This window comes from Styela clava, chromosome 9 (assembly GCF_964204865.1).
Source record: "Styela clava chromosome 9, kaStyClav1.hap1.2, whole genome shotgun sequence".
In the NCBI taxonomy this organism is placed as follows: domain Eukaryota; kingdom Metazoa; phylum Chordata; class Ascidiacea; order Stolidobranchia; family Styelidae; genus Styela; species Styela clava.
Genome location: NC_135258.1, coordinates 14004056 through 14025743, shown reverse-complemented (window position 1 = coordinate 14025743; position 21688 = coordinate 14004056). Strand labels below are relative to the sequence as shown.

The 21688-nt window shown below is 32.8% G+C and overlaps 1 protein-coding gene across 1 annotated transcript; it reads right to left on the bottom strand.

The window, feature by feature from the left end:
* Positions 1 to 1438: 1438 nt before the first annotated feature.
* Positions 1439 to 21329, bottom strand: LOC120340156 (alpha-1,6-mannosylglycoprotein 6-beta-N-acetylglucosaminyltransferase A-like). Its single transcript, XM_039408438.2, has 16 exons — positions 21025 to 21329; positions 20231 to 20362; positions 17594 to 17755; positions 16821 to 17065; positions 15293 to 15454; positions 13757 to 13926; positions 12571 to 12705; positions 9630 to 9763; positions 8919 to 9043; positions 7780 to 7932; positions 7304 to 7429; positions 6865 to 6922; positions 6457 to 6542; positions 5860 to 5988; positions 5204 to 5391; positions 1439 to 4445 (listed from the first exon to the last, which is right to left on the bottom strand). Exons 1-16 carry the CDS (start codon positions 21164 to 21166, stop codon positions 4322 to 4324), a joined length of 2271 nt encoding a protein of 756 aa, XP_039264372.2. The 5' UTR covers positions 21167 to 21329; the 3' UTR covers positions 1439 to 4321.
* Between the last annotated feature and the right edge of the window lie 359 nt (positions 21330 to 21688).

Genomic DNA, 21688 nt, shown 5'->3' with positions numbered 1-21688 from the left:
TTAGAGCTGTTATTGCTTCGTTGAACAGATACAACAGTTAATTAGCCAAGTCAGTATTTTGGAAAATAATCGAATAGCTCGCGGAGCCCCTGGGTTTCCCTCGCGGAGCCCCGGGGCTCCGTACGGAGCACTTTGAGAACCTATGCTCTAATGGTCTTAATAGAAATTGTTCAACTCATTAGATAATTTGCACTCTGTTTTCGGCATTTAACGACAGTGAAGTTGGTTGTTGAATAAACGCTTGGTTCATACTTCATATATATCTTAGTTATGACATAACAATCTTTTCTCTATCTGAACTAGTGAAGTGAGATGCAAATCAGTGATGAATCGGCTACATAGAAAAATTATTTATGACTGTCATACTGCAAAACCGGGACATTTAAATCTACCGCCGGGACAGCGGAATAACTTGCTAAAACCGGGACTGTCCGGCTAAACCGCGACGTAAGGTAAGTCTAGATTTACATATTTATACCGGGGGAGTGGGAAAGCCGATAGATAAAACGGTTTAGTCATATGGTGAACAACGACATATCATCCGTTTGCCAGTCTATCTCGGGTGGTGACCGTACATTCGAACCCATGTGTATATCCGCGGGCTCAATCTATATGCGGGTGCTAAAACCCATGGGTTAGGGTTAGTATGAGTTCAAATATCCATAAAACATCTACGTAGGTGCAATAGTATGCAGGTGCAATTGCCGTGGGTTCAAATGTAATGGAACCATCTCGGGTATGGGATGAGTAAGCCAGTTATTTATTTCCAGATGCATGTAGCCTACTTGATGGTGAAGCAAATAATAAGTGAACAGCGACGAGTTCAGAAGTCCTGTCCAGAAGTGTTTTTTTTTCGTTATAACATTTATATTTTCTTTCCAGAATTTAGTCGATTTAATTATATAGAAGAAAAATGGCTAACCCAATTTTCGACATTTGAAACTTATTATTTACAAAAGTAATGTACGTATTCTAATCCATAGCACGATGCACCACACCGCCGAGCAATAAGGATACGGGTTTATATGAGTACATCACGTGCAAAAAGAAAATAATGATTCAAAGGTTCATTGGAGGTCGTTTTCTATTCGTATAGGTTTACTCTAAAACCAGCCATGCATCTGAAACATATGTTACTTCCAGTTTATAGCAGGCGAGAGCCACAGTCCACGACACATCAAACCGTCTCAACACCTTTTCCCCCACTGAGTTAATTATGAAAACGCTACAAAGTCATCCAGAAAATCCCATGCGAGCATACTCGAGGTATCATATTTTAAAATTGCAAATATCCAAAACCTTCTCCATACAGCTAGAGTTTACTAAAGGCTTTTGGGTCCAAAAACTAACCTGATAAACACCGTGCTCTAATAAGTCCCTTTCTCACTGAGTAGGCAGATTAGCATTACTGGTATTGCAGAACACAAACTCGAGTAGCCCAAGTAATTCGTAAGACAAGCCACCATGTTTAAAATATGATTATATGTGTGCAAAAAAAGTGAATTTAATTCTACCAAATCCAACGTAAATTACCGTCCACTTATTTGACACACTAACAAACTATATTATGACGTAAGGAAAAATGAGATATAAATAGGACATGGAAATTCAAAGAACACAGTATTTAAAAAAGATGCAAAATGGTTAATCACACAACGAAACAATGCTTCATCAAACAATGCTAACAGGTGCTTCACTGAGCTGAATGAAAAGAATGGATTTAAATAACAGTCCACAGCCAAAAAATGATATTTTTCAATGTATTTTTCCTGGAACTAGAAAATAAACAATACTGATTGCAGTAAAATAATCTTTTTTCAATTCAAAATTCATGTTTTAAAATCACGAAAGATAAGATACAACCACTAATAATTGACCAGTGTACTACCAGGACAGTATAGAGTTGGTCAAGATTAACCTTAAATTTGTTGGTTGTATGAAGGTCACTTGAGGCTATATATAAAAAATGTTGGTTAAGTCATAACACATGTTTGAATTTAAGATGTGTTTACAACCCAACTAAGTGTTAAATCACCATGACTTTACTCAACAGAACTTGCTATTTGATTTTAGGGAGAGAAAAAAAAATTGTCAAAACGGCGCTAAAATCATGATATAGAAAAGATGTGATGCTGTGTGAAAAAGGAAAATTGTCAAAAAATGGCATTGAAATTATGATCTAAGATGTACAATATTCACAACAATGGTATCCATAGTCTGGGTTTAACTTTTTTTGCTCATAACTAAATAGAAGATGATTTAACACTTATCCTGAGAATGGAGTTAGAATATTGTTCATTCATTGAGCGAAACATCAACTTTTAATCGATTTATAAATGAGGGTATGAAATCATGGCTTGAAGCATACTCGGTTTGGCATGTTTTTATCGATATTGGAATCACAGTCGTATTTTCATACTGAAGTGAAAATTGTGAATTTCGAAATTTAAATCGTGATAATCAAGGACAAAATTTTCATCAAAAACCATGAAAGTGATTGGGCATTCTAAACAGACAACTAAAAAAAGCTTTCATATACCAAAGTTTGTTATCAAAATTTGGTTTTCTTGTAGTTATGCAAATATGGAGTCAAAATTTGCTCCAATCAGGAGTACATGAGAGTTTTTAAATAGCTTGAAGTTTGGTGTCAGTTTACTCGACGGAACTGTATGGAATAACTGGCAATATAATTCTTCAAATAGCGAATGAGATTAATGGCAAGAAGTTGTTTCGCAATTCGAAATGTGATGCTAAAGTCCAGCAAATCTTGGACCCTATCGACATAAAAATTGTGAATGACATCAATGAATGACAATATAAATACAGTCAATTAATTCTGATATTGAACCATCAATATAGCATCAGTAATGTGGGGAAATGAAACAAATAATTTTTTTTATGATTGAGGGGACTTACCGGTACTAATAATATACAAATCTTGTCAAGCTTCCACAAAAACATATGAACAGTACTCTATCAGAGGTTTCTCACCATTCTCCACTGATAATCCATACCATTGAATTTATAAAAAATGTTATCCTGACATATATCTCTTATATTTCTGTTTAATACAAAAAGTTTAAAACTGTTTAAATAATTATTTCGCGAACTAGAAAATTACAAATATATATATATTCGCAAAAAGACAAAAAACATTGCAACCAAACAATTACAATAAAATGCATAACTCTGAATTCAATTCAAATAGAATTAAAACATAACAGAAAAAAACATCTATTTACAATTTATAATTGCAGCCGCAGTAGCACCTACACAGGGCAGTTATTTCGAAGTGAATCGAATAAAGAATATTTAACTGGTAATATCGTCAGATATTAAATAAACAGAAAATCTATAATATCTAAACTAATCTGCATTACCAAATTCTATTAATTTACAATGATTTCTCCGAATTTCTATTTTGAACACAAGAGAATAATAAGGATATTCATTGCTTCACATTTAATAATATTATTTTCGTTTGCAATTGTGAATTATTCGATTTTCCTGCATGGGGCCGCCAAAAATAGAATGACATTATTATGATTCCTTTCAATTCGATATTTAATCACGCCTCTCGCTCCGAATAAGGTCCTATGCAAGCTGCCACTGTTATCCAACGATATATAAGGAGCTAATATTTTTCGGAAAGATCGAAATCCTTTGATTCGGTATTGTCAACCCCTCGAGTGAGGTGGGGGAAATTGGGATTCAAACTTAATCATAGATATAACCAGAACACTTTAAAATTTGAAACAGACAGTCTAATCATCCTAATTACACCTGATCTCAAAATAGCTCATAAATATCAAAAGCGGTAAATTACAAATTATTTTTAACTACCGGTATCATATTTTCTATTTAAAAAGATATGAAAAAGTAGTCATTTTAGAATAGCAATAAGCTAGATAGATATAGAGGTAGCACTGTAGAGATTGTTACCCCATTCCGAGAAGAACAAAGAAGTCGAATATAATTTAATAAATCCAAAACTGAGCAGCAAACAGTTTTAAGTCGTCATGAAATTGAAAATTTATTGGAAAGAGTCATGCTGAACATTAACTATTACACAGTAAGGTACATAAATTCCTTTCGTCATAGTATAAAAAATACTCTAGTAAATTAAGATTTTCGAGATAACGTGATAAAATTATTTTATAATAATAAAGCAATGGAGGGAGAATAAATTTAAACTAGAATACTCTTATGATGCTTCCTCAATGCTGGTTTACAAAATGGGTGGATTTTGCCACTCAAAATATAACAATAAAACAAGAACCATAAAAATCTTATGGACGAAGTCTTAAGACGGATGTCAATGTTACACGCAATCTTTGCATAATGCTACTTGACCCTGTAAGTAATCACGACATGGACATATTCTCTTCATATTTGTGTATCTTCCAGCACAACTGAAAAGTTTGTTGTCTGACTGAAGAAAACATCTAAATACATATAATTACACTCAATTTAAAGTGTTTTGTCATAGTGAAACTATGTTTGAAAATGGTTGAAATACCAATATAGGTATAGAAATAAATAACTAGTTAATTGTTCTACAGAAAAGTCAAAAGTGAACAAAATATCTGTAAGCTGGAACTGATTGTGTCTAATATGTAAATTTTGAGAATAATATAGGAAAGAAACAAGTATTTAAAAAAATGAAGATCAAATCATTATTCACTTAAAAATAGACTCAAATTCATAAATATTATTTTAGCATGTACTCGCATTCTGAATAGCAGATAATTTGACTTGAAAATCTGTGTGAGGGACAAAAATGTCTGAGCGGTTGCTAAAACGTCTATTGTTACATCACTTTTTGCATCTTACTGATTATTTAATGTTGCGGAAGTAAACAAGTAAGTAGCTATCACTGGTTCAAGATACATAGCTTGTGTAAAGCCTGGTTCAGGGTGACATATATAAATATATCGTATACAAAATTAATTCAAACAAGTCTCTAAATATAAAGAAGCTTGTGAGAACTAAAATCCTCTTTATTAGTTTTAATTAGCGATTTGAAAAATAGTTAAGTTGGGCTGCTGATGAACTTGTGTACAAGATATTGACAGTCATCGAAAAATGATAAAATTAAAGGCAAACTATAATAGACAAAAACATTTATTGGTTTAATAACATTACAATAAAATAACAAATATTAATTTTTGTAAGAATTTGAATACATGAAACTAATACTCACGTATCATGAAGAAACGCTGGATAATCAATTTCCGTTTGCGGAACAGTAGATGGAAATTCCGAGCATGTTATATTTAACGAAGCAAATGTTGAATGCTTGTTCAATATGGGAAAATAGGACGGTTCACAAATAAGCCCGTTAACATGGCAAACATCAATACAGGACTGACTTCCATTAGTAATTTTAATCTGAAATACAAAGAGAGCTATGTGATCCTGTGTGAAAGGGTGTATTTTGCATTAATAATTATTTACTTAGATGAGAAAATATAAGAGACAAAAATGCCTTCAATTTTTATAAAATTCAGTCTTGAGTTCCAACAATTTTTAATACAGTATAACCTGATACAATTTGGGCTATATGATTATTGGTTATTTTTCACTTGAAAAGCCTCACAAAAATGTCCAAACAAGTTGAAGACTCGATTCTATAGCATCAAAATGCAGAATCTAATACCATATAATACAAGTTATACTGTAGTCCAGCTACATAGAGTTTCTATTTTTTCGTTCAATACAATAAATTTCATTTGGGAATGAAAATTAGATCAACTACCTGAAAATAAATAAAAAATTTTGTACAGTACAATGTATTCATTCTTCTATAAATTACAGTAGAAAAAATAATCTTCATATCACATAAGTAATCACACACACCTGAAGAGCAGATTTTGGCGGCCATATTGATTTGACATTTCCAGAACAAAAGTCTTGTTTATCAAGATATAAGCTTAATCGTTCTAACATGCCACCGCATGTAAACTCGTAGGGAAGGTATGGCTTTACCTGTAACAAACGTATACATTGTAAAAATATAGCACCAAAAAAGAAATTACACAATTCCTGTGAGTTGAGCTAATAAACTGTGTAAGGCCGTGTGTGCCAAATACCAATGTAGAGGTAACTAATTTTGTTCGCCTACTTTACATCAATTTGTTCAAAGAGAACCTATAGGCAGGGAGGGGGTATATGCACTTGGCTAACACAGACAGTCTCCGAACTCGTAATAGAACTAAAATAAGAAAATCAAAATAAAATTATGGCCTAACCCTATCCTGGTACACATACTACGGAAGCGCCGAATATTGTAACATATAGTCTCACTATAGACTTTTGAAGTTATTTCTAATATAGTAAGAATTATTATATTTGAGACCACGAAACAAACTCTTTTCACGTTTTTTTGACGCGACAGTAAATGTGGTAAAAACAGGATAAACACACTATTTTTTTAAAATTATGAAAATTACAAACCTCTTCTTCATCGTTTATAATTTTTTTTACAATTTCTTTCAATGATTCTAGATTCTCCATATCAACAGATTGTACATGAGGTTGACCTGGGTTCAAAATAGAAAATAAATTGAGGTTTAATCATGTCGGGAATGATTGATATCGCCACTTCTTAGGGTAGTGGTTTTCGATCATGATCCCAATGATCACCCTTCCCAATGAATCATGGACCCAATTTACTTTATGTTAATGTAGTTATCTCATTGGTACCCAGTAAAATCCTTTGCTCACGGGTAGCCCCCTAGAAGGGCCAGGGCCAAGGTCACAGTTGTCACAGTTGAAAAATCCTGGCTTGATGCAATACCAAAGTAATAGCTTTTAAGTAGTAGCTAATACAACTATTGTAGATTATTTGAAACAAAACCATACCTATGTACATTTCTGCGTATGGATGTTGCGAGGCAAGTTTCCTTAAAGTGGGTTTTCCCTGAAAATAAAATATATAATACAGAAAATAGTAAAAATCCTGTCTTAAAATGTATGAAACAACATAAGTTTTAAGCATGCAATAATATACAAAAACCTCCAAACTCTAATTATGGTAATTATAGAAAAAATATTTGTAAATTTGAACCTTTATTTAGCTTAAGTTTACTGAACTGTTGCAACTGTTAAAAAATTAAAGTTAAAAAAAATTAACAGGCAGACTATTCAAATTTCGCGATGCGATTCGAATTTAATGGTAATCGTATAAAGTAGATTTCAAAATAAGAATTCATGGGTTGAATGAAAATTATCCCACAGTAATATGTAACTCGTAAATATGATCACAACTTTGAAATATGCATTCCATTGTCTCCACACATACCAGGAAAAATGGAGTGTTCAGACTATTTTTCGGAGTAGAAAACTTGGGATTCAAGAATACAGCTCCATTTGCAATTGCTTCTAATGGAGCAGGTCCTTCATAAGGAAAACCAAGGCCAACAAAAATCTGTGGAAAAAATGAAGTATTAAAAGTATTTTGAATTTGTGAAGTATTTTCTAACGAGAAATTAAATTTGACATAATAAGGTAAAGTATTCAAATCCTCAATTACAAAATGTTGACTTTATTTTGCTTTCTGATAGATATATTTAGGTTCAATCAAATCAGTTTAAGAGTAACCAGTTAAAGCTAAATATCTTGCATGGGGCCTTATACCCAGCTGCCAAAATTGGAAATACTGTGTCTACGACCTATGAGAATGATATTTTTTGTTACTAATTATCAAGTACAATTATGTACGAAGGGTCGGAGGGACTTATTTATTGAGCAAATATCAAACGAAAAATAACATTTTACCTTTGCTCTTCTTAATAATTGATGCAACTCAAAACCAGGTAACACACCGTGATTGTGAACGTAATCTGGAACATTTTCCAGTTTTGTCTTATTATCAATGGTTGAATGAACTTCAATAACATCATGGAGAGCCGATATATATTCTTCTTTCTCCTTAATGAAAAACATGAATAATTCATAACGTTTAGGTATGCAGAATAATGAACACAACTGGAAATACCTGGAAACGAATTCGTTAATTTTGCGTGACGAGTGTTAATAAATATGGATTAGACAGCAAGCTTTACCAAATCACATATTTGGAGAAAAAATGAAAATGCCACCCAAATATCAAACATGTTCTAATGAAATCAAGCAAAAACGGTATGCATCATTCAACCAAAATTTCTCTACTATATCATTATCAAAATGATTTCCTCAGTCGACTACAAATTATAATTTGATTTGACTATTGATTCCACATACAAGAAAATGCATGGAGTGTATATAGAAAGTAGGATTTAAAATTTTCTGAAAAAATTTACAGAAATCATGAAGCAAATATAATATACATTATGTAAATAGCTAGATGTATAAAAAGCAAACCCTTACGATTACATATAGATTACCGTATACACTATCTAACCATTTACTGTGAATGGGGATTTTTTAATTTAGGGTTTGACTATGGAATATTCCTGGGTTTTATAAGCTGAGAGATTGAATTTGCAAATGTTCATGATAAGTCATATTGAGATTAACTTGTTCCCTCTCAAACAACTTTCAGAAGTTGCCTTTTACCTAAGAGTAAATCACAGCTAATACCAACTGATAACATTTGACCATTAGTGAACACCCATTGGTAATGGAACTAAGACAAATGAACACATGAGCACATGTTTATATACATTTATTGTACATGAATCCTATAATTCCATTCGGTTTCCGTTTTGAATAGTTAAAGCTGGTCAATTCAGATCAAATTTGTTACAAATAATGATTCACCATATATGAATAAAAGTACCATTTACTTTGAGACTGAAATTTTCAAATCTCAAAACCAAATTCTCTGTGCAGTGTGCATCTTCTCCCTAACAACAGCGCATAAAATCTATTATGATATTTCTCAAGAATTCGTTAGTAAATCAAGTTGTTCTTACTTGCCAAAACAAATCTCTTTTCCCATATACAAGAGCAATATTCTCTTTTTTAATATCTTGAATTGAAGTATCGTTTAAATGTTCCTCTACAACAAATCCGAGAAATGTGTTATCAGGAGAATGAGCTGTTTGAGAAAAAGGGATCATTGAGTGTGAAAGTCATTTATTCTATGGTATATTTGTAGTCGACTTTCTGTGGTCAACAACGCCTATTTAAACCTAATATTGTTCCAATCAATTTCCGTTCTATTGCACTTGTAGACGAATTGTCTGACATTTAAGAAATTGTCAGCATCTAGCAAAGAGTAAGTGTTCCCAGCATAACTTGGGACAGCAAAGAAATTTATTAATTTATTATTTTACGAAACTAGAGATAAAACAAAATTTGATAGATCATAGATGTAAATGAATTACAGTAGAATGTAAATAAAAATTTGATAGATGATTGAAAATAATTGAGAATAGTGAATTTTTAAATACTAAATTATTCAGATATTGCATCATTACACTTTACACATAATATCAATTTTATTACATATTTTAGATAAGGCATTTGTGGTGAATAACACAAGTTACTCAACCATTATTAAGTACCATGAAACATTGAAAATTTTCTAAAAAATGAATGGTACAAGCAGTACATCATACTAGGAGGAAAATGACAATCAAAAAGTTGCTTATAATGATAAGAGAAATAAAAAGAATACTTACGGAACATTGTGTTAAATTGTTTTGGATTTAGATTCCATTTTCCCCATGAACTTTTATGTGTTTTCTTACTTGCATAATTTACATGATTGAATTCTGGTTCTGTACCAAAACTATCAAGTACTCTAATGTTGCACCTAAATAGAGACAGGGTAAAATTCAGCAATTTGTTTTGTCAAGCATAACTTATAGAAGTTGAATGAAACCTGTATTGACTATGCTATATGGACATGAAGGTCCAATGACAAATATAGCCACTGCAATGTCATCGAAATGTGATGTAAATTGTAATGATCGTCGTAACTCATAATACGAAATGTCCATAAATTATGAAAACCATGAATGGGGTGAAAAATCAGGCCCAGTGGCGTTCAAAGGAAATAGTAAAAAAAAAATGGTGCTCCCGAAGTATGCAAACCAAGATGGCGGACATCGGAACTTAACATGGGTAACAGGTTAGGGTTAGGCGATAATTTTTTTCAAATTTTCCTTATTTTAGTTCTATTATCAGTTCGAAGACTAGCCAAGAGCCTCCCTTAGTATTTATCCCTAAAATTATGGCCTAACCCTAACCTAGTACACATATTACATTCCGATGTCCGCCATCTTGGTTCGCATACTTCGGGAGCCCCAAAAAAATAGATGATGGCTAGCAACATTTTAAATAACAAAAATATATTATTCATTGGTCCATTAGTTCCAAGAAAAGAGATTCTTCAGAACAACCGAAAACAGGTACAACAAATTTGCAAACTGCTTCGGTAGTAAATCAGTGTTCAAAAAGGAATCGTATAAATAAAATTATATGAGCTTTAAGCGGTCACAAGTCATAACAGTGGCGTCATTAAAAATGCTAAACAAACAAAATAATAATATTATTAGAACTCTTAAAATTTATTCTGAAACGTTTCTCCAATGCTACGTAACAAAACAATATTTGCTATAAGGGCAATTCCAAGCAAAAGTTGAATTCCATCAATTTTTCAAAAGTTTAGTGAAAGTAAATTTTTTGTATTTTTTCATATCAAAAGTCATAGGAATTTTATTGGACTGCATATATTTCACCGAAAAAGTTGAAATTTCACCCAGGTTTTTGATGGTTTATAAAAAAGGGCCTGAAATGTAAAAATTTTGGTATAATTGACATATTTCGTGGTGATCCATGACACAAAGTGTTTGACAGTTATTTCATATGAAATAGACGCACTGAATTTAAGTTAATAAAGTTTAAATAATTGCAGTGCTGTAGGACATTTCTTCACCTATTTAACGATTTATTACCAGAATTTTAAGAGATGATAGAGGCAGGGATGGCCAATTCGAATAAAGTATTCGAATATCTCACCATTCGAATATCGGAATTCACGTTCATAAGAATATCGGATATTTGTGTGACGTCCCACATTTTCGACGCCGCTTTCAAGACGTTTCCGTTGAATGAAAACATTCTCGATAGAAACTTGCGCGCGATTGTTTTTATCACTCATCAGCGTAACGTGTTATTTAGGCCCGTAAACGCTATCGATCGAGCGGAGTGACTGTTAATAACAAGTACATCTAAATATTTGCCGTATTCGCAAAATACGGATAAAAACAATATTTAATCGGACAGTTTACCTCACGTTTTCATTTTTATGGCCGCGGATTGCAAGACATTTTAAATATGACCGTGTCGGTCACGAATTCATCACTTTGCACAACAGAAAAATATATATTCGTTGTTATATTATTTGTTGTAAAAGTCGACTCTTTTAACAGGTGGCATAATCGCGGCGATGAATATGTATTTTTAATTTACTGCTAAACTTTATATGTATATTCATTGTATGAAATGAATTATTCTCTACACTTTATTTGAGATTTTTCTAACGGCGATAACGAGTTGGCAAGATTGCAAAAATACATATTAAAATTAAATACATCAAGCAGTTTATCTCGTAATTTTAGGTCACTGATTGCCGTGGACCGAATAGTAATGTTTTCTTTTTACGTAAGAAGAAGCAACCGCGAGTTATGTTGGACACATTAAATTAATATATAAAGATATTTTAGAATCTCGTAGTTGTCACGAATTGAATATTTTACGTAACAGGATGATCATTATAGCTGTAAAGACGGCTCTTTTAACGAGCGCGGAATCGCGGTGGGTGTTACAGGCGGCAATGAGAATTTCCGATTTCGAAAATCCAGGTTGCGCACTGGCAGTTGTGGTCATCTATTCTCTACTAATTTATTTCTAACTCCAAACACAACAATATGTTACACATAAATTTATATACAAATATACTGGTAGGTAGTAGAATACTCTAGGCTTAATATTAGAATTTTTAAAGGCATAATGGATTTTCGATTGTTGTTGCCTGTATTGCCAAAAAATTTTATTACTCTCAGAAAATATGCACAATTATCTGAATACAAGTAGTATTTTTGTCAATAGACTCGACAATTATCGTAATATCATGGTACCAATGATAGAAAGCGTCAGACAACTCCTTGGCTATCTTTTCATATGGTCATTTGTACGAAGTGAATAATTTTAATACACTACTGACTGTGTCACAAGTTGCTATTATTTTTTATTAATAGCTATAAACTATCAATTACTTTGTGTACATATAATAATAATAATAATAGAATGTATTCAGAATTCCAGATTCGAAAATATTATTTTAGAATGTATTCGGAATAGTTTAGTATTCGGAAATGGCCATCCCTGGATAGAGGCCGCTGTTCCAAAGTGGAAAAATGTCTTGTAGTGTCACGTCCTGTAATGTCACATACAATATGCACATTATTGGCATGGATTTACAGTGTTACATTAAGTAACTTGAGCAACACAGTCCTTCAGCTACTGTCACTTGGAATAGCCCATAAATGACTATGGAGATGGCCCACAAATACCCACCGGTCACTGGTTAGCTGTGTAATAAAAAAGGTCACTTACTGTAACAAATGAAATTTCTTTGTTGCAACTTTCTTTAACATTCTCAATCCAGCTATATCACTGTACAATATATCAAATGGAGTTTTCTTCAATGGACAATTGCTACTGGCTGAATTCAAATAAGGATCATATATTCTGATAAAAAAAGGGAGGTGGTAATTACGATGAAGCTAACATATTAATGATAAGTATAAACTAAAGGCGTTGCAAATACAGGAATAGGAATTTCACATTTATCCCGGGGGAGAGGGATACCGATATTATGGCAAACCACAGCCTCCAGACCGGTTACTAGTCCATGTTGGGTAAGGGAATAGTTACCCAGTTATTTATTTCAGATGTATGGACATAATGGTCATAATGGTGGAGGAAGCCGTAACTGACACAAGCGCTTACATGAACCACTCTATCACGGCGACGAGTACTATTCATATTGAGAAAGCTTCAATATTATCCAATTTGACACAGCAGACATAAATAAAATCCACTTTCAAGTTTTAATTTACATTCTGTATTGAGTCAAAATTGCCTTCAATTATTACACAATAATTTGACACACAAGCAATTTTAAAAATGAAACTGAAACTAAATCCTTAGAACCCTACAGCGCAATAGGAAACTCTATTGTATAATAGCCAATATCGATACCATTACAAAGGCAACAGAATGCTAATTGTATCGCCAATATTATAACCCAGTATATGTTCATAGTGATGTAGTATGTAATAGCATACTTGAAACATGATGTATTTTCTTTCCAAATCAAAGTTGAAGATTTGAAATATAATATAATTCATATACAGTATCCAGACATCTATAATTATCTATGCTCACATTTAATTTTGAAAAAGACCATGAACAAAAGGTTGAAACCTGATACTAACCAGATTGCAGAAATTCAAAATTTTCTCCTGCACATAACACCGATGTTATGTACCCAAAGAATAAACAAATGTTAATACAAGCCAGAATATTGCCATATGAATTGCATACATATGATCTAATAGGCTGTAGTTCAATACAAACATATGGCCATTGTAGTTTTGAAATCTGTAATATTGAGTTAGGTTTCCCTACAATTCCTATAGAATTAAGAACGCAATAACGACCAAGAATATGAAATTGAGAAAACTTAACATCTTCATGATATCAGACTTCAAACCTTAAATAAATAACCACAACATACTCTTTTAGGTCAGACACGGACTTGGATAATGTTATATCATGTCCTAAAATATATACAGCTGAGATTAAGTCACTCCATTGAACAAGTTCACCAAGTGGTCCACCACTGAAAGCATTCTTTGCAATGTCCCAGCCTATGTCTTCAGATAAGAGTCCCATGTGAAATAAAACCTATATTAGATATAAAAAACATTATTTTGAAGTCAAATTTGAAACAGAACAAATGAAAAATTGAGATAGAAATTAACATGTGAATTAGTAACATTTTAACAGATTCACCACTACCTAACAAGCTTCCCTCAGCACGAATTCTGGACAAAATGTCCATATTTCAGAAGCTAAATTGATATAAAATGAACTTTAAAATATGAATAAAAAATGAATATGAAACTTCAACATATTACAGTGTTTTACAGTGGATTGTCAAATAGGCTAACTTATTATAGTGTTTTATTTCAAGTATCCTAATCCACTTTCTTCGGTTCTTACATTCAACAGCACTAAAGTAAACACATTCCAGCAAAGTTGTTTACCAAGTTCTTAATCATGCGAATAACCTTAAACTGTGGGCGCAGTACGAACCCACAGTCAAATATGGCAATAACAAGAAATATTTGTATATTGCTTCAAATAGACTGTAATGTTTGATTATTGGTGATAGCAGTGACAGTTATTTAGTGACAGTCAAACATTAATATTGCTTGAAAATGTTTGGAGGAATTTACTCTTTGAGCAACTAAATTATTACTTTCATATTCACGATTTCAATACCGTGTGCAGCAATTTGCATGAAATTTCTATCAGGGAACAAAAAATAATTGTCAGATTAATGCAAATGAATTTGTTGGTGCCGGTCAGCAGCTTTGTCTTTGTTACCATGTGAAATGTATGACACAATTTCCTTTCATTATATTAAATAATTTTGCTTTGTAAATTCAATTGATAACTAGAGCTGCGTGCAGCTTTAACAGGCTTCCCGCACGCGTTTTGCTCACTGGAGCGTGAAAGCGTGGTCAGTCATGCATAAAATTTGCAATTTATGATGGGGGACTTATTATCTGCATGTGATGTAAATTTCAAGTCTCTAAGTAGTGTCGTTCTCGAGAAGAAGATGAAAATGTAAAATCCTATATTGCTCACTGGAGCGTATCTTCGAGGTCACTCATGTGTATCCTTGACATATCGTATCCGGAACATGTCCATTAATCATTGTTATGAATTTCAACCCAATAGCATGTATCAATTTTGAGAAATCGCAAAAAAACTGAAGACGCGTTTTGCTCACTGGAGCGTGAAAGCGCGGTCAGTCATGCATAAAATTTGCATTTTATCGCTAGCTGAGAACTTCTGCACATTTGAGGTGAATTTCAAGTTTGTAGGACCAATTTGAAAAAAAAATAATAAAAATAAATAAATAATAATAATAAAACACAGGAATACAATAGGTTCCCTGCTGACAAGCAGCGGGAAGCCTAATAATGACATAGTTTCAACCTCTTTTTCCTATGTAGATAAATATAAGTAGTTCAAATCCCACCTTTTTTCTTTTCCGTCTCATGTTGTAAAATTTTTTATGTAAACTTCTACCAGCTTCAATCCAAGTAGGGGCCATCCTAGAAATTCTTGATTTTATCCATTTAAAATGTAAGCTGTCTCCCATTTTGGCAAATAAACTCGTAAAATCACTCCGTATCTCCGCCTGTAAGCATATGCAAATTGTCATGAAGTGGGCTATTTAATTTACAGTTAAAGGTGTTACAATATATTAAACTAGGCTTTAGATCAAACAGGCAATTTCCAATGTTGATTTAATACAGATTGAATAATACATATAAGTTGAATATTAAATGAGCAAAATATCCAGTCAATAGATTGGAATTCCTCCAAACGTCATAAAATTTTGAGTAATGAAGTTCTGAAACAGAAGTGGCTAACCAAAATGAAAATTTGAATAATCATGCCTTGTGAAATATTGAAGACAAATCAACTGAAGTTATAAGATGAAAATAAAGAGAACAGAGCAAAACCAGGCTTTACTGCCTTCACTAGACCAAATAGCATGCCTGGAAAATGTCAAAAAGATGTTTTATAAGTGAGGATGATAGACTAATCTTTCACTAAGCATGATAGCTAAGTTGAATGTTTAAATATAATGAATAATAATAGAATATTCTCATTTAGATTAACATGTTTTGACAGAGTGCTTATAGATACCAGAGTCAATCAGTGCAAATAATGACTTTCCATTTCTATAGGGGAATTCTAACTAATCTTTTGATGACATGTTTATGTCATGAAACATTTTTGGTATTACCGGTGAGTTATTTTCTCTGTTCCAAGCTTGAATATTTAAATTGATAATAACAAAAACTGAATCTTTCTCAACATCAGGCCAAAAAGCTATTAGGTTGGTTAAAGTATAATTAACAATATAATGTAAATTCTTGAATAAAATGTCATTTTGAAGAAAACTAAGTTTGAAACGCGAAACTGCTAAACTTAATCTGGTATATACACATATTGAAGATAATTTATTAGGACATGACATTGATGACAATACTAATCTCTGGTTCAAAACCCGTATTAAAGCAGGAAATAAAATCTCATGTAAGGTGCTTGTTTCTTAATTACTTCTACGAAAACGAAAATAATTTAACACTTAAACTTCTGTTTGTGCATGATTGTATCTAAAAGTTTCAGTAATCTAGAACGCTTGGCACAAAAGTAGAATATGATTTAGATGACTTGAGTTCTGTTTTCTGGGGTCACCCCAATGGGTTCAATGTCAAAGCTGTTTCAGTGTTTCCCCGTTACTTATTAGCTCCCTAATGTCCCTATGTATAACAATTGTGACACCCAAAACCTTGTTCAGAGAAGTAAAATAACACACAAAAAGTCTAGTATGCTAGAACATATCGAATCGATTCTTGTCTTTCAAAAAGAAAGTAGATGTCAATGTCAGAGTGTTACTCAAACCAAACCTAACGAAATCTTAATGAAAGGTTCTTGTATAAATCTTTGTTCCTGAATTGAAAAAGCCCCTAAAATGTTATTTCGAGACTCACCAGTTCAAAATCAGCTTGTGCTTCTTCATCCATAGTTTTATTGACTCTCCATGGGAAAGGAGGGCACCAACGTTCTTGTTCACTTAGGTAAACTAATATTGTACAATCTGAGCCATCTACACCCCATTCTGCATAACATTTGTCCGATTCCCACATTTCCCTCATCCATACAATTTTGCTTTCACAGTACGGCCAATCATCAAAACTTGGAAATGGACAATCTTCTTGCTCATTATTTAGTATATCTAAAGGAATATTGTGAAAATATATGCAAAAAATAAACGACATGAGAACGTTTACATATTTAGAAACTGTAAAGTTATTCAAAAAGCATTTTTGATATTGGACATGTCTGGGACAGAAGTGTTTGATCTTTGATGTGGCAAAAATTTACCCATATTTTATTATATATGTTTCCAAGTACTGTAATCAGATTCTATTTCAATTTTATTTCGCGTCCGAATGCTTCTAAATATTATTTATAAATATCAAAAATATTCAAAGCTCATTTAACAAATTTATCAAATACATTGAAAAAAAACAGTTGAGCTACAAGAAACTAAGCAAGTAACTCAAAAATTTGTTAAAAAGTACAGTCATCCCAGTTTCAAGTAGCATAACTTGTAAGTTGTAAAATGAGAGATGATTGTATAAGATTGGGTATTCTAGAATCTGCAACCCGATCAATTTCAAATTTTGAATTAATCTAGTAAGTGCCATTAGCTAACTATGCTTTGATGAATAATATCTATATATATCTATTGTTCACATACCGACAGCATTGACTGCGACCATATCCTTTCTGCCATTTCTCATAACTTCTTTCACCTCTCTATCTTTAAAAACATGGTTTTCCAGCACCTGAATACGATCACTTAAATGTTCGACACGCATGTTTAGATCATTGATCAACACCGCTAGAGCCTTTTTCAAATCTGTTCAAAGTAAAAAGATGGCAGTGTATAGCATTGGTCATAGAAAGAATGATGTAAATTAGTAACACACTTGAATTTTATTGGACCGCAATCCTTTCACCAAAAAAGTTAAAATTTCACCCAGGTTTTTGATGATTTACACAAAGTGACTTGAAATGTAGAAATTTTAATATACCGTGAATCCGTGAGTGACATGTTTTGTGATGAATCGTAACACGAAGTGTTCGATAGCCAGGTACAGTTATTTCTTTTTATACAGACGCACTAGACTTAAGTTAATAAAACACAAGTGTTTGCAGTGCTGTAGAACATGTATTCCCCTATTTAACGATTTACTACCAGAATTTTAAGAGATAATAGAGGCCACTGTCCCACAGTGGAAAAAGGGCCCAAAGTGTCATGTACAATGTGCACTTTATCACGCTATATTTTACTATATATATGATTGCGCAATTTTATTAAAAAAAACCCAATAAAACAACTGATTGGAGAATGATACAAAACATTTTGCTGTCAAAATGTAAAAATATGTTGTATCTAACAACATGCAAAATTTGTGAAAATGCCTCGTACAGTCGCTTGGAATTGCCCGTAAAGAACGAAGTTTGTAAGTTATTTGTAACAATACTATTGAAGTAAACTTTGAAAAGAATTCTGTACTTTTTAACAGCATAAGACAGAGAAGGAATGAAATGTTCACCATCTGACCACATATTAATAATGTAATACACGTGATATCACAAAGAGATGTTGTACAAATCCCATATGTATTGCTAAGCTCTTGAGACTTGAATGTGTAAGATATGAATTATTCAACAGGAAGATCAAAATATAATACTATACAGAAGTTGATACTTATATTAAAACCATTATCTTTTTACATTGTATACCAATACAAAAGTAGGCTATGTGTTCAGTATATCCAATGCCTTGACTAACAACTTGACAAATGGGGACTGTTACTTTGCTTACAGTGGATTCTAATAGTTCTAAGGAAATTTAGGGTCTAGCAAAATAAACATTGTGACTGCTTAAATATTGCCAAACAAAAATGTGAAGTGAAATGAATGCGTAACTCAGGTCAGGGTGGTCCAAAACATGTGGGCCGCCGCTTCATTATCTGTGACCCGTACCGCATTTGGGCGAGGGTAAAGAAAATTTCGCATTTGGCATTGTTTCCTCATAAAAATAACCAGAAAAATCTTTTGACATATTGTTACATGACTAATATCAATGAATTGGCTAGTGTTATGGCTAGCCGAGGCAACAAGCGAAGTTGAATAATGAGCTTGGCAAAATTGTTAACTGGCTTTCAATTTTTTTTTGTCGGGAATATATGCTAATAAAATAGGCTTCATAGAAATGAATCTATTAGCCCAGGTTGGATATGCATGATAACTTATATTAATGTAATGGTCGAACAATATAATTCCTGTCGGGTGTTTTCTTTGCAACCGGCCTAAACAGTATTACAAAATGCTGACTATATGCTGGAAAACTTAGAAATTACCTCCCTGTATCTTAAATTTGGTAAAATTCGGTAAAATCAATCAATCTGCAGTTTTTTGTAAGGTATTTTGTCACGATGGGTTTGGAAAAAGGTGACCGATTTAAACAGATTCAAACAGACAATCTAATACAGCGTTTTCTTCTTATGGAACTTTCGCCATTATGACTTTAAAATCTTGCACTGAATGTAGATATAGTAAGATCTTTGCACATTTTAATGAGTTTTTTGGTGGTTTTTGAATGTTTTAGATTGATAAATGCCAAATAATGATCAATGTGTTTGGACAATAAAAGTGTTTGTTCTGTATTGCACTGTTCTACTATTCCTGGCACTATTGTGGCCCGTGAACAATACAAAAACAATAGTGTGCCTGCAAGGCCGACAACCTTGGACCACCCTGGCGTAACTGCTTAATTTTTTTTTTTTTTTAAAAAGTCTGCCTGGTGTAGAATTCAATTTTTGACAGACTACATCGCTAGACCCGAAATTTATACATGGTATTATACTATGGAGTTGAAAAAAATTTGACCCTGACCCCAACGTTAAGACAAATTTTATGAAAAAAAAATGATGTGAGAATGACTTCTTACATAGACTGTTGAAAATGCTTAGTTAAATTAAATGTTTTTCGAATTTTATTATAACGTTTTAATTTATTTTATCACCATTGAAGCTCTGCAATTACAATTCCTACAATTCCAGAATTTTAACTCTCAGAAGTTTAAAGATTTGACTCCGGGTCCAACACTCCAATGATAATATGCTCAACTCCCGACTCTACAACCCTGGTATTATCGCAAATAACCCATTTCATTTGTAGCAATTCTTCAAATTTAAACACTTGCTTAGATTTTTATATAAGTAAATGGGCCTATATAAAACGAAAGTCAACCAAATTCACACACAGCCGTCTCAACCCATTGATATATATTGTTTGAATCAGCTAAATAAAACTTCATTCTCACCATAACCAGTATATGGATATGCTGCAGGTCCATCCTCGACTTCCACAAGTTTGTTTGATAAATCCTTCACATACTTTATACTAAGTTCCAATATTTCTTTACGTGCAGCATTGAGTTCTTCAACACTTTTCACTAGAGGAAATAACAAAAAATGAGAATTAATATCACATTGAAATTTTTCAACTAAAGTAATTATGCTATTACAGTCTGACAGTACAGCAGTGACAATATTATCATAGCTAGTTAGACCTATTTATTTTATTCATTGCAGCATTTCAAGGCTCATAATATTTCTCTGCTAGATCAAGACCTAAAAGATTAAGCAGATACGCAGGAAAGAATTTGAGACTCTCCAATTAATAACATTTATAGACTGTTCTGCTGTTAGAGACAATCACATTGCTGCATCGGCTTTTAAATCGTTTATGAAAAACTATTTAGCCAATGCCAGAATGCTGAAATGCGTGACTGCATGTTTGTCATTCAATGACACATGCATTCACCATTCAGCCATAAGTATATAAGTTTATAAGTATAAGTTTATTTCGACTCCATAATCAGCAATAGACGATAAAAAAATAGATAAAAACAAAAGTAACTGATTATAGAATCGGGAAAGCGAACAAAACCTAGAGTAAGGTTTGAAACGTACAGATTTTAGATGGAAAGGTATTGATAAAAGAAGTAGTACGTGTTCGCTCACCCATTTGGTGCTATAGCCTACATTTTAAGATTCAATGGACTAATGCGACTGAAATGACTTAAGCTATAAAATATTGAAGTTAAAACTTAACCTGGTTTTATATTGGGATGTCTTGAATAGAAGATGTTGCACAAAAATAATACAGCAATCACACTCACAGTCAAGACAATTTTGCGCGGAAATATGCGGACTCGATTTCCTAACTGTAGTACTTCAAAAGCACGACAACTCATGCCGTTGCGATAGAAATAAATGAGCAGTGTGACAATCACATTACTATGAAGCCATCACATTATTTTTCGGTCCTTATCACAAATGATACGAGGCAAACGTAGGCAAAAGTCGGAGCCGAAGAAGCCCAGCCCGGCAGTGAACAGATCTTGCAGAAAGTGATGTTGTTATTTCCTTTCGTTATCGGCATCCCACGCGGAAAAACAGCTCCGGATCGCTGCTAAAGAGTGTGCCAGCCATTGAGGTGTGAAAAAGTCGCGAATGGCGAGTGACTACTGGCAAAGAGAGAGAGAGAGATAGAGAAATTTATTTTCGTCAACCAGAAAAAAAAATACTGAAACAATAGCAACAATACAAATATATTCAATGACATGTAGAGTTTTTTGGTATAGACTGGGAGGAGCGATACGACCATACGGTCATCAGAGTCAGCTCCCCCCATATTCACTATTTTAATTATGCATATAAGAATTCTTGGCTTAGTATATGGTATAATGTATAAGGTTAGTATGGTATAAGAGCCA

Bases quoted from the DNA above. Each gene is read 5' to 3' on its own strand.
- LOC120340156 (XM_039408438.2), bottom strand. From the start codon at position 21,166: ATGAGTTGTCGTGCTTTTGAAGTACTACAGTTAGGAAATCGAGTCCGC. The intron at 15,455-16,820 runs GTGAGTCTCGAA...ATATGCTTACAG, and splicing joins CACAAGCTGATTTTGAACTG to GCGGAGATACGGAGTGATTT. The intron at 4,446-5,203 runs GTGAGTATTAGT...ATATGTATTTAG, and splicing joins CCAGCGTTTCTTCATGATAC to ATGTTTTCTTCAGTCAGACA.